At 55.3% G+C, this 12,791-nt stretch overlaps 1 protein-coding gene across 1 annotated transcript in view; it reads left to right on the top strand.

The window, feature by feature from the left end:
- The first annotated feature begins 7 nt into the window (after positions 1-7).
- SPTBN5 (spectrin beta, non-erythrocytic 5) overlaps positions 8-12,791 on the top strand; it is a 51,244-nt gene continuing 38,460 nt past the window's right edge. Inside the window, exons 1-7 of the mRNA XM_063794784.1 lie at positions 8-165; positions 5,536-5,601; positions 5,880-6,144; positions 6,365-6,532; positions 9,221-9,337; positions 11,339-11,496; positions 11,983-12,211. Of these exons, the coding sequence (XP_063650854.1) occupies positions 8-165; positions 5,536-5,601; positions 5,880-6,144; positions 6,365-6,532; positions 9,221-9,337; positions 11,339-11,496; positions 11,983-12,211 (1,161 nt within the window). The remainder of the gene's footprint in view (positions 166-5,535; positions 5,602-5,879; positions 6,145-6,364; positions 6,533-9,220; positions 9,338-11,338; positions 11,497-11,982; positions 12,212-12,791) is intronic.

Genomic DNA, 12,791 nt, shown 5'->3' with positions numbered 1-12,791 from the left:
TCGTATCATGAATGCCCATCACGAGGCAGGATTCGGGCACATACCTGTACTTCTGCTCCAGAGTGTGCGCTCCCCAAATCCCCTGAGTAAACCTCTCTGGACTGCTGCTCAGACACCTGCGTCAGGTGGAGGTGCCTCCCCCTCTGTGGGCGCCAGCTTGGGGAGGTAGGTGACTTTTCCTTGCAAATCTCCCTGCCTCATCTCCAGAAAATTGCACACCTGCATGGCCTCTCTGCATTATTTATGCAGGAAGAGACACGAAACAGCAATGGCCACATGGTATGGGGGCCTGCTGGCACCAGAAGTGAATGAAATCAGAACCGTCCCACTGAGTCTTCCAAAAGGCACATATTTTTTTTTTTCTGTCACCTGCCTTTGGTGACAGGGTCAAAGGCACAGATTGAAGAGAAAATCTTGATTTGGGAGAAGCATTTATATCCAGATGCCTACCCTTACACTCCCTAGCTTACTTTCTACATAATTTAGTTTTAAGAGCAGGAAATGCATAACATGGTTTTTAGTCTTAACAAGCACTTAAATTCATTAGACGCATAGAAAAGAACCATTTATTATTTTATTATTTTTATTTTTATTTTGAGAGGAAGTCTCTGTCACCCAGGCTGGAGTGCAGTGGCGCGATCTCAGTTCACTGCAACCTCCGCCTCCCAGATTCAAGTGATTCCCCTGCCTCAGCCTCCCAAGTAGCTGGGACTACAGGCACCTGCCACCACGCCCGGCTAATTTTTGTATTTTAGTAGAGATGGGGTTTTACCATGTTGGTCAATATGGTCTCGATCTCCTGACCTCGTGATCTACCCACCTCGGCCTCCCAAAGTGCTGTAACCTAAGCAGACAGTTCTGTGAATGCGTGAGGACCACCTGAAGTCTGCAGCCACGGTGGAGGTCACCAAAGGGTGAACTGAGAAAGAGAAGAGGGAATTCACTTGCCCAAAGGTTTACAGATGCCCAGGCAAACTGATTTTTCCATCCAGAATTATCTTGTTCTTTAACTCTCCTCAATTGTCATATATAAACATGAATTTATATACATGTATGTCACATGAGTATGTCGTTTTAAAACAACATGTACATATGTAAGTTTTGTCTGGATACAGAAAGCTGCTTTAGAGGGCAGCAGGTTGAGGTCTCTGATCTCTCTGTGGAGGAAAACCTCTCAGGCACTGTGATCTCCCTACCTCTGCGCTCTCAGGTGGGAGAGGCGTCAGGCAGTGGAGTCCTTTCCCTGCTGGCACCTGGTAATGTTCTTGGAGAGAAAGGAAAAAAAAAAAGGAAATCACGTGGCCACTTTTCTTAATATCCTCTTACATGCAGTCATTCATCAAGAAAAGTTGACTGGAAAAGAAAACACTAGAAAATATGAGGGATGGCGACCAAGTGAGGACTTGTATCTTCCCAGGACCAGTACAAAGTTCTATGAATGTGTCCACACCACCAGCTGTCTCCCTACCCCACACGGCAGGGCGGCAGGGCCGACCCTGGGGCCTGCTCACCATCACTGTTGCCCTTCCTGCACCACCCCAATTTTCAAAGAACCTCTTCCGCAGAGTGTTTATGTATAGGAGAGAGGGTGGAAGTACCTAAACTCTAGAACTACAACATCTAAGAAGCTGAGGCCCTGTTTTCTACACAGCATATGGTATCGCATAACACAAACCTTCCGGTCTTGAGTTTAAAGGGAAAATGAAAACTCCAGCCTAATGCTCCCACAGTCTGCTTCCAAGTTGTCAGCCTGCCAGTGAGGGTCTCCTGACCCCGTTTGTAGAGAAACACTGCACTAAGACTTGGGAATCTCCCCAGCTCCCAGGGAGGGGTGGCGCACAACAGCCTTCCAACCTGCTTCCGCCTCCTGCTCCAGCCCTGCAGCGTCTGTCAATTCTTTTCTCAACTCACCGCACTTGGATGGCCTGGGGGCAGGGTTGCTCTTCTGGGGAAGGGTCATTCATTCAGTTGGCTTTTGGCTTTCCTTTCTCCGGGGCTGGGCCTGGTTCTCTTTTGAACACTTGTCGTACTGCAGCAAGAGCATCTTTGGATTTGGGGCTGTGGAGCTGTGGTTCACCCGCGGGAGTCACAGCCACGGCCTGGACCTTTCCACCTCGCACCCTCGCTCACCCTCCTTCATGATGCCCGGAGGATGCCTGAGACAATTGCCTTGAAGATGAGGAAAGTGTTTCACTGTTTATTTCCTCCATGGGATGTAGCAGGCAAGCATGCTTAGGACAGAAAACCACTGAGTTTACTCAGGTAAATGCAGGCCTAATACAAGAGTATTGGGTTCCAATGTTGGTTAACCAATGCAGTTAATACGCAATGCTTCTATTTTTTTTCTTTTTGTAATCTTATTTAGAAGTTTCAAACAAAAAGACACAGTCTGCTGATCAATAAACATGGAGCTGCCCTCTCCCACTGGCTCATTTTCCAGTGGCTGCGTGCTGGCCTCTCGGAGCAGAGTGTGGATCCCTGGATCCAGTTTGAACTGGGGGAGAAGAGTTAGGGAGAGGGTGTGCCTGTGAGCCCCAACTCTTCCTGTGGAGAGAAACCCAAAATGCAGCTGCTTCAGAAGGAAAGCAGCCCCATCAGGTGGGGACAGAAGAGGGTAGGCGGCAGAGGCCAGGTCTGTGGACAAAAGCCCCACTTCAGAGTGGCTGGAAGCCAGGACAGGAGGGACTCATGGAGGTGACCGCTTCACAGGAGTCCTTTCTCCAGTCGTGCTAGGGAGGAGCCCCTGCCTGGCCAGCACTGCCCCTGCCTCTTGCTGTACCTTGCCAGTGTGCCCTCCCCCCGCCCACTACCATAGTAGGCATCCGGCTTTTCCCACCAACCCATCTACCTTTTTGGTGGTCCAGACCTAGAGTCTCCTTGCAGAGCACTCCTCCTCCCACCCTCACTTCAAGTGAGGTTTGGATGAGATTGACCACATCCCCCTGGTCACAAATATTGGCTCAGGAATGGACATGTGGCCCTGTTCAAGCCTATGAGAGCCAGGACCCCCAGACTTCTGTTAGAACTCTTGAGAGAGATATTCTGTCTTCTCTGATCCTTGCAGTATATAGAAATGAGCCTATGGATGCAACAATATAAATGGCATTGAGAGGGGTGTCCAGAGCTGCTGGGGTCAGGGGAGGGAGGTCAGCCTGGCAGAAGCCATCTTGTGGAGCATGAAAATGAAAGAGACCTTGAGAAAGGCCAGAGGAATCCAGGCCTGTGGTGACAACATTTGAGCTGCTGGATCAAACCTCACCTGAAGTCCTATTCCTACTAGATATTTTTTTCCACTGTGTGGGCCAATGCATTCCCTTTATACTGTGTAAGCCAGGCATGGTGGCTCACACCTATAATCCCAGCAACGCAGGAGGCTGAAGTGGGAAGATCGTTGAGGCCAGGAGTTCAAGACCAGCCTGGACAACCTAAGAAGACCCTGTCTCTAAAAAAGAATTAAATATAAATAAATAAATAAGCAAATAAATAAATAATAAAAATATAATGTTTAAACCAGTTTCACTTGAGATTTTAGTTACTTGCAACATAAATAATCCAAACTTTGTTCCGACCCACAGGGTTCTCATTTCACCAGGGGCTGCAATCAGTCGCGGCCAAACAGGAGCCAGTCCTTGCATTGTATGCAGTGGCTTTAGCTGCCGTTGAGCTAGAAAGGAAGAAAAGCAGTCCACAGCCCCCGCCAACAGCTTCAAAATGCCAATCCCTGTTGAGGTCTATGTGCGAAGCACCACGCAGTTCAGTCTGTCCTCCCCGCTCACAACATCACACAGGACTCCACGGGCCGAGCAGTTCAGTCTGTCCTCCCCGCTCACAACATCACACAGGACTCCACGGGCCGAGCAGTTCAGTCTGTCCTCCCACGCTCACAACATCACACAGGACTCCATGGGCTGAGGGTCTTACTAGGAGAAGGAACAAGCTCAGTCTCCCTGGGGTAAGCGGGTGGGATGAGGGACTTCCTAGAAGAAACAGGATTTTAACTGGGGCAGGCAGGATAGGTGAATGTGGATGATGGAGAGTGGGAAAAGACGTTCGAAGCTGAAAGAACAGCTGAAGCCCAGCCTTGGGGCAGGAGAGCTCTGGTCCTGCTCAGGAAATGGTGAGTGGCCCATGGAGAGCACGCAGAGTGAGGGGGGCAGACTAGCCTGGTTAGGTAAGCTGGCGGGCTTCAAAGGCCTGGCGGAGGCAAGGTCTGGCAAGTCTGGGTTTTCCTTCCCAGGCTGTGGGAGGCTTCACAGGCGTGAGCAGAGCTGCACTGTGGAAAGGTGCGGGGTGGTGGTGCCCAGGATGCCGAGTTAGGGGGTCCGTGATGAGGACCCCCAGGGGCAGTGAGGGCAGAAGGGGGGGTGCACGGGAGGACCGCCACAGCAACTGCTGCAAGCAAGGGAGGAATGCAGGTTGTCTGGAAGCCAGCCGGTGCAGAAGGGGCCTGGCAGGGAGAGGACAGCAGGAGAGGAAGCGTCTCTCAGACGCAGGAAGCCGCACCCCACCCGAGACCACGGCACCTCTCAGCGTCACCCCTGACTGCCTGCAGTGGGCCCAGGCGGTTCAAGTGTGACTCATCCCTAGCCCAGCTCTCAAGGGCGCGCTGAGCGGCTGTCCTGCTGTGGGCTGTGGCTGCCAGGAGCGCCTCCCTGAGGAGCGGGCTGTCGCTTCAGAGGCTCCAGGGCTGCTGGAAGACACCCACACACACACACCCCAGCCCACACTGCTACCCTGAGTTTAGCCAGAGGCGGGTGAGACCCCCAGAATTAGAACTCGCCTTCACTCTGGCATGTAGTCCACGGCTGCTCAGGGAGGAAGGGATAGGCGCCCACCAGCTCCCTCTGCACCCCTGCCTCTGAGCCCCGGGCCACCGCCAGCTCTGTGGAGCCCAGAGTTAACACCGTGTCTCTAATTTTGGAGGAGACTCCACAGCCCTCGCAGTTCCAGGTCGCCCCTTCCTCCAGGGAGCCCACCCTTCAGCCCCGGGCTAGGCAGGCTGCACTCTGGCAGGGCCTGGAAAGCCAAGCCCAGGGTCTGTGAGGCCCTCAGTCTATGGGCTGTTCCCTGTGGGTGAATGAGAAGACCACGGCCTAGGACGCTCCCTCATCCCCTCGCCCTGGGTGCTCACAGAGAGGACCCACGAGGGTACAGAGGGCAGTCTCAGATTGGGAAGTGCGTCCACAGGCTTCCCACAGAGGCTCTGCCCTTTGGTGCCTCCTACGCAGACTGCAGCACCCCATGCGGTGGCAGGGCCGCTCCACGGGCCTCTGCGTCCTGGGAGCCAGGACCCCCACCTGGAGTTGGGGAAGTTGCTGGCGGGGAAGGGAGGATGATGAAGGAGGAGATCATCTGGCAATGGCCCTGGAGCATTCCTGAACCACCCCCTCCCTGTCTGGGCCACGCCCTGTGGCAGGTGGGAGGACAATGCCGCCTGTGTGCCGTCACCCCAGCACGCTGGCTCAAGGGGAGGGCTGTGGTGCAGCCCTGCTCCAGCCTTGGCCTCTTCTGATGTCCCTCTCCCTCCCTGCACAGCCCCTGCTATCTGCCATCTCCATCCATCCAGCTGGGCCGCCTCTGTGGGACCCAGACATCACCAAGGTAAGCAGTTTCCTTTCTTCCTTCCACCTGTCCCAGTCACTGTGGTGGAGGGACCTGGCAGCAGGGGCTCTGAGAAGAAGAATCTGGAAGGTGGGGTGGGGCAAAGGGGGCCCTGGGCCATTCAAGCACAGGGGACCAGAAGCACTGGCCCTTACCTGGCTGGGCTCCAAGCTGCAACCCCCATGAAATGTGAGGACAGTCTGGCAAGGCGGGACCCCAGGCCCCTGGCAGAGGGGCCATCTCCATTCACATCATCCCCTAATCTGCATGCCCTCCAGGTTTAGGGAGCCATCCAGCAGCTCCTCATCCCCAAAGTCTGCAGGGCTGATGGCTGGTCAGCCCCACAGCCCCCGGGAGCTCCTGGGGGCTGCAGGGCACCGCAGCAGGAGGCCCAGCACAGAACTCCGGGTCCCACCCAGTCCAAGTCTCACCATGGACTCTCAGTACGAGACGGGCCACATTCGCAAGCTACAGGCCCGGCACATGCAGATGCAGGAGAAGACTTTCACCAAGTGGATCAATAATGTCTTCCAGTGCGGCCAGGTGAGTATAGCCAGCTGTGACCCACAGCCCACCCATACCACGCCCCCAGCTCTGGCCAGTGGGCCTCCGGGGTGAGCTGTGGGGTCATCTGCCTGAGGCCAAGCTGAGGCCAGAGCTCCTTCTTCCAAAGCAGCTGCTCTGGGTCGTACCTCTCAGGTCCCAGGATGGGAGGACAGGTGAGGCTGGGCTGACCCCATACCTACCCCTGTCCCCTCCCCAGGCGGGCATCAAGATCCGGAACCTGTACACAGAGCTGGCTGACGGCATCCACCTCCTGCGGCTGCTGGAGCTCATCTCAGGGGAGGCCCTGCCACCCCCCAGCCGGGGCCGCCTGCGTGTGCACTTCCTGGAGAACAGCAGCCGAGCTCTGGCCTTCCTCAGGGCCAAGGTGGGCCCCAGGGAAAGGGGTCTGGGATGGTGCTGGGGCAGGCAGCTGGGACAGGCTGAACTACTGGGTCACCTTTCCTGCGCCAGGCCACTGGGCAGAGCAGAGGAGCTGGGGCCTGAGTACAGGAGGAGTGGCTGGGACACAGAGGAGCAGAAGCCAAGCCCTCCTCGCACAGCACCCCTGACTTGGAGAGCACCCCGCTGGCCATGGCAGTAGCAATCCAGGTCCCTACTGGGGTGGAAAATGTCACTGTCTGTCATAAGAGAGCCTCACAGGATTCTAGGCCAAAAGAATCTTAGCGTTCTCTTAGGCTTTTCATTTCACAGATGAGGAAACAGAGGCCCTGAATTATTTACCAGGCAAGATCGATGGTTAACCGGCCAACAGAGCCCAGATGTGGGACTAAGACGGCAGGTGGGGAAGAGGAGCAGGGCCTGTCTTGGAGAAGGAGGGAGGAGGCCTCAGCAAATGGGGGGAGGCAGAGTCACCTGAAAGAAAGGGACAGGCCAAGGAGATGGGCGCTAAAAGGAAGCCGGAGCTCCAGGGACAGAGGGACCCTCATGGCCAGGGTGAGGGGCTGGTGCAGGGGTAGGGTGGGGCAAAGGGATCATTGGAAACCGGGAACTGTGAAGGCCAAGGGCTCCTGGAGGTGGCTGTCCCTGGAGGCTGTGAAGTCACTGAGCTGGGCCTGGCTGGATGGAGCCTGACTGTGCGTGCCTATCACTATATCCTGGAGTGGAGCTTACATCCAGCCTCCTGGGGTGTGTTGGAGGAAAGCCAGGGAGGGGAGAAGCCCAAGCAAAGGGAAAGGGAGTGACTGCTGTCCTGAGCAGGTGCAAGAGCAGAACGCTGCCAGCTGCAGAATGCTGGGCCCTACTTGATCCAGGGACAATGACCCTGTGAGCCAGTCATCTCCCCTCCAGGAACTGGGGAAGGGTGTAAGCCCCACAGCCTTTGTCAGAGGCATTGCAGCTCTCCCCAAGCTTTAATATACAGCATGTCACTGATACCTGTGAGGGTGACATCCTTGTCTCCATACACATAGGAGGCAACTGTGGTCTAGAAAGGATGACGGAGTTGCCGCAAACACACAGGGAATGTGTGGCAGAATGAGGGATGCGCTCGCTTATGGAGATGCTCCCATGCCCTGGGCATTCTATGCAGGCGCTGGGCTACACTAAGCAAAGCCCAGACCCCCACCTCAAGGCACCTGGCTTCAATGGGAGACAGATTCAGTGAACCCAGATCAGCGGTGTGCTGGTAAATGTTTAACAAATGATTCTCTGGGGGAAATAAAAACTCCAGTGTGCTGTATTCGCTGATCCTATGGCATTAATACCCCCATCACGGTGAGTTTAAGCCACCAGCGTGACATCGCTCAATAGGAAGTCAGGAGGATGGGCTCTCAGGAGCTGGGAGGAGCAGACAAACACCCCACTCACCAGAGGCTCCAACTCTAAGCCAAGGTGATTGACATGGCAGGTGGAATCCACCCCAGGAGCATGGGTGGGATCCTTTAGAGGCCAGCCAGATATACCAAAGTTTACCTAGGAGGACACCCAGGATTGCAGCTCCTCCCACAGGGCTAGTAGTGGCCTGCTGAAGCCAGTTGCCTTTCAGGTCTTATGGAAAGTCTCACTCCTTTTCTTTCTCCATTCAGTACTTACTGATCGATTCCCTGCTGTGTGCCACTCCCCTAGGATACACCAGAAAACAAAGCCAAGATCCTCACTTGAGCAGGGCAAGGGGATCGAGAGTGTGTATTTGGGTGGGAGAAATAGTCCTTAAGTTTCTGTGTTAAATAAAGTGGCCAGGCTAGGCAACATCTGAGTGAAGAGTTAAAGGCAGGGAGGTGAATAGCCATGCAGATACCTGGGAGAATACTTTCAGACAGCAGGCACGGCCCTGCAAAGGCCTGAAGTCCTGTGCTTAGAATCCCATGGAACTACAAGAATCCCATGGGCCTTGGAGCTATGTGATTCCACAGGGTGGAAGATGGAGTCAGAGGGGGCTGGGGGCCAGACCCTGCAGGGCTTCTCCCCTTGACTCACCCATCCTCCCTGTCCAAATGGCAAGATGGAGGGCAGAGGAGTCTCAACTTTGGTGTACCTAAGAGCCACCCAAGGTGTTGTTCAAGTGCAAATTCCCAGGCTCTGGCCCAAGACAGTCTGACTGGGTGGAGCCTGGGAATCTGGATTTATAGCTGGCCCTGTTGGAGCTGGAACAGAAGAAGAGGGCTGAGATTTGGGTGTGAGCCCAGGGACCCAGCCACCCCCCTGAAGATCCCAGGGCACCCTGGGAGATGGAGGCAGACAGTTGCTATTGTCTGTTGGGCTCACACATTGACTGTTATGACCCCTCATTTCCAAACCCTGCAGCTGAACCACTGATCTTGGCCCAGGTCTACCTGTAGCTCACACACAGGGAGTCCTCCTGCTCTGGGGACCCAGCCCTGTTCACCAGGTTGGGGTTTCACCCAGGTGGGCTTGAGGCCATGGCTCCAACCAGGCAGGAAGCCTTTGCTTTCCTGGACTTATCCCCTGCCTGCTTCTCCCTGAGGGAACTCCCAGCTGGGGCAGGATAGATTCCAGGACCCTCCCATCCCGCAGCTGGCCCCCTAAGCTTTTGGTGACTGAGTCCTCTCTGGACATGGGCTTCATGGCTTAGCCCAGCCAACTGTGCCCACAGGTGCCAGTACCACTCATCGGGCCAGAGAACATCGTGGACGGAGACCAGACACTCATCTTGGGACTCATCTGGGTCATCATTCTGCGTTTCCAGATCTCCCACATCTCCTTGGACAAGGTATGGCTCAGTCCCCAGTACCCAGCACCTGGTGACCCAGCCCAGCCCTGGCCTCACCTCAGACCCCTGGGGACTCATAAGTTCCACACAACTTTTATGATCCCCATAGGAGATCCTGGAAACTGCAAAGTCCATATTCACTCTCCAACCATGGGTGAAGAACCCAGGATACCAGAGATATTGTAACATTGTAATATGCTAAAGTGAGGGCCAGGGCCATGGGCTTCAAACCAGGTCTGGGCAAGTGATTCACTAGGGGGGGTTCAGGGTCACTGCCCAGCACCCACTTTCACCCCTGTGTGGTGCTCCCCACTTGGCACTGAGGCTCTGTAACTTCCATTACACCACAATGTACTGTCGGGAAAAATGAAACGTGTGGAGGGAGTCCCAGCTCTGGAGGTTTACAAAGTCCCTGGCACCCTACAGACCAAAGATACAGCATTTCTTTCATGGTCCCCAGCTTCCTCCATTCCACCTCTTTCCCCCACACTGGATCAGAAAGACTATAAACTCTTTGTGGCACATGCCTGTAGTCCCAGCTCTCGGGAGGGCTCAGGTGGGAAGCTAACCTGAGCCCAGGATGTTGAGGGTGTGATGAGCCGAGATCACACCACTACACTCCAGCCTGGGTCACAGAGTGAGACCGTGTCTCAAAAAAAAAGAAAGAGTCCTTATACTTATACTTTTTCATAGTTTCATGATTTCCAAAATGCCACCTAAAACTCAATTCTAGTAGGTAAGGAAAGCCAACCTGGAGAATGAAACCCTCATGAAAAGAAGCCAGAGATCTGGCAGAAGTCCAGGATGGCCTGGAAACTCAGGGCCTGAGCCCCAGGAGCGCAGGGGTCTTGTGTGTCTGCAGGCTAAGCATCTATTTGAAGGCTGAAGGGACGGATGAATTTCTAACTGACCTCAAGCCCTTTCAGGAAGCCATACTCACCTCCTCAGGCCCCTGGCCAGTTTCAGGTGCCCCCTGCAGCCCAGGCCCTTGGGAGCAGCAGGTGGGCATCCTCCCTGACCAGCACCGTCTCTGTCTGTCTGCAGCCCCCTCCGGCCCTGCTCCCTGCTGACTCAGATGTGTTTGGGCTCAGGCTAGCCCCGATCCCTCACAAGCCATCCCAGCATTTTCCTTAGTTCCGTCTGCCAGCCTGGCCCCACCATGCAGGGTACTGGGGCCTGACCTCGCTGGGGCCCAGGGCCTCGAGACTCCACTCCCCCTCATGTGGGCACCATGCACGTCCTTCCTACCCAAGCTCTGGGGCCCAGAGGGCAGGGGAAGTGCAGCCTGCTGAGCCTTGATATTTTGAGTTTATAAACAGGAAGTGAGGCTGGGCATGATGGCTAACACCTGTAATTCCAGCACTTTGGGAGGCCAAGGCAGGCAGATTATTTGAGGTCAGGAGTTTGAGACCAGCCTGGCCAACATAGTGAAACCCCGTTCCAACTAAAATACAAAAAATTAGCTGGGCATAGTGGTGCCTCCATGTAGTCCCAGTTACTCAGGAGGCTGAGGCAGGAGAATTGCTTGAACCCGGGAGGCAGAGGTTGCAATGAGCCGAGATCGTGCCACTGCACTCCAGCCCATAACATCGGGCCTGGCTCACAGAAAGCCTGCAGTGACGGGACCCAGTTTCATGAAGCCCAGCCACAATCCCATGAGCCTAGGTCAGTTAGCACAGCACCTGGCCCGTCAGAAGGGCTCAAAAAACAGGAGCTGTTGCTGTGTGATCACCTGTGGTGACGCAAAGCCAGCGCCTCTGCAGTGACGGCTTTTCCCTTGCTCCACTTCTTTGGAAGGCCAGTCACTCTCACCCCCAATCCTTGCCCACCGTGGATGAAATTGGGCAAAATCAGATACTCTGAAGAGAGGAGAGTCACACTGGCCCCGGGCCAGGGAGGAGCAGGATCCTGCTGTGGCCAGCCTGCCTCTCCCACAGCCTGCAGGCTCTCTGCCTCCCCACCCCATCCCCGCATGGTGACCCTGCTGCCCTGTGCCGCCAGGAGGAGTTTGGGGCCAGCGCAGCCCTGCTGTCCACCAAGGAAGCCCTGCTGGTCTGGTGCCAGCGGAAGACGGCCAGCTACACCAACGTGAACATTACAGATTTCTCCCGAAGCTGGAGCGATGGGCTGGGCTTCAATGCCCTCATCCATGCCCACAGGTGTGACCCCACCCTTGTCAGGAGGCCTCCGCCCACTGAGCCAACAGCTCCTGGGTTTGGGTCCTCAGCCCACCCGTTCTCCCACATCCCTAGGCTTGAAGGAGGGAAAGTGGACACAGATGTAGAAAGGGCTGATGGGTTAGCCCCTTTCCCTTCCCTAGACAATGCCATGAGATTGGCCAAGTTTACCTTTGACCCCAGCCTTCTCCACTTTCTGTGCCCCTCAATTCTATTCATGTTCTACACCCTGCAGCACCTGCCCTTTGGAGATTCCTCCAGCCCCCCAGCCTGGTCCCTGTGCCGAATGAACTCTCCTCTTTCTCTGTCAGAGTCCTCCTCCTTCAACAGGGCCTCAGATAACTGTCGGGAAAACGAATTCACAAGAAGCTGTGAATGGCCAATAGGAGCATGAGTGCATTTAAGAATCTACTTAAAGGAAAGCAGTAGGTTCCTGCTGGTGAAGAGCCCTTCTCACTGTCTGTCCAGGCCAGACCTGTTGGACTACGGCTCCCTGCGTCCAGACCGCCCACTGCACAACCTTGCTTTTGCTTTCCTGGTGGCTGAGCAGGAGCTGGGCATCGCTCAGCTGCTGGACCCCGAGGACGTGGCAGCCGCACAGCCAGATGAGCGCTCTATCATGACCTACGTCTCCCTCTACTACCACTACTGCTCCCGCCTGCATCAGGGGCAGACTGTCCAGAGGAGACTCACTAAGGTGGGGGAGAAAGGAGGGGTGGGGTGAGCAAGGGCTCCAGAGGCAGACAGGCCTAAGTGTGAAGCCTGCCCTGCCACGTACTAGCAGTGTGGCCTTGGCCAAGTCACTCAACTTCACCGTGCACCCTCTATCACATGGAGATGATGATGCCTGGATAACAGAAGGCCCTTGTGAGTGTTCCAGGGAGCATGGGTAATGGGCCCAGCATGGTGTCTGGTATACAAGGGAAGCCAGGGGAGGAATGGCCCTTCCTGGGCCTCCCCCTTCTACCCGACTCTCGGGCTATTAAGCTTCTAATGGGATTAAAAGGCTTAGAGAGCCAGGATTCTGCAAGGACAGGCACAGAAAAGGCTCTGCCAGCGGGGGCTACGCAGAGTTCATGTTTTTGGGGGGCTTCCTTACTCTCTGGACACGATGGCAGAGACTAAGGCCCGGAAGTGCTCTTCTCAAGGTGGGTATCTCATTTGGGGTGGGGGTGGGGGTGACACAGGCCAAGGGCTGTGAGCTGCTTTATGGGGTAGGAAGCTCAGGGAAGGGAAAGGCGGCCTAGAAAAAGAACAGCAGCCTGAAGGGCCTCAAC

The sequence above is a fragment of the Pan troglodytes genome, chromosome 16, assembly GCF_028858775.2.
Source record: "Pan troglodytes isolate AG18354 chromosome 16, NHGRI_mPanTro3-v2.0_pri, whole genome shotgun sequence".
Classification (NCBI taxonomy): domain Eukaryota; kingdom Metazoa; phylum Chordata; class Mammalia; order Primates; family Hominidae; genus Pan; species Pan troglodytes.
This window is presented reverse-complemented; position numbering and strand designations above follow the sequence as displayed.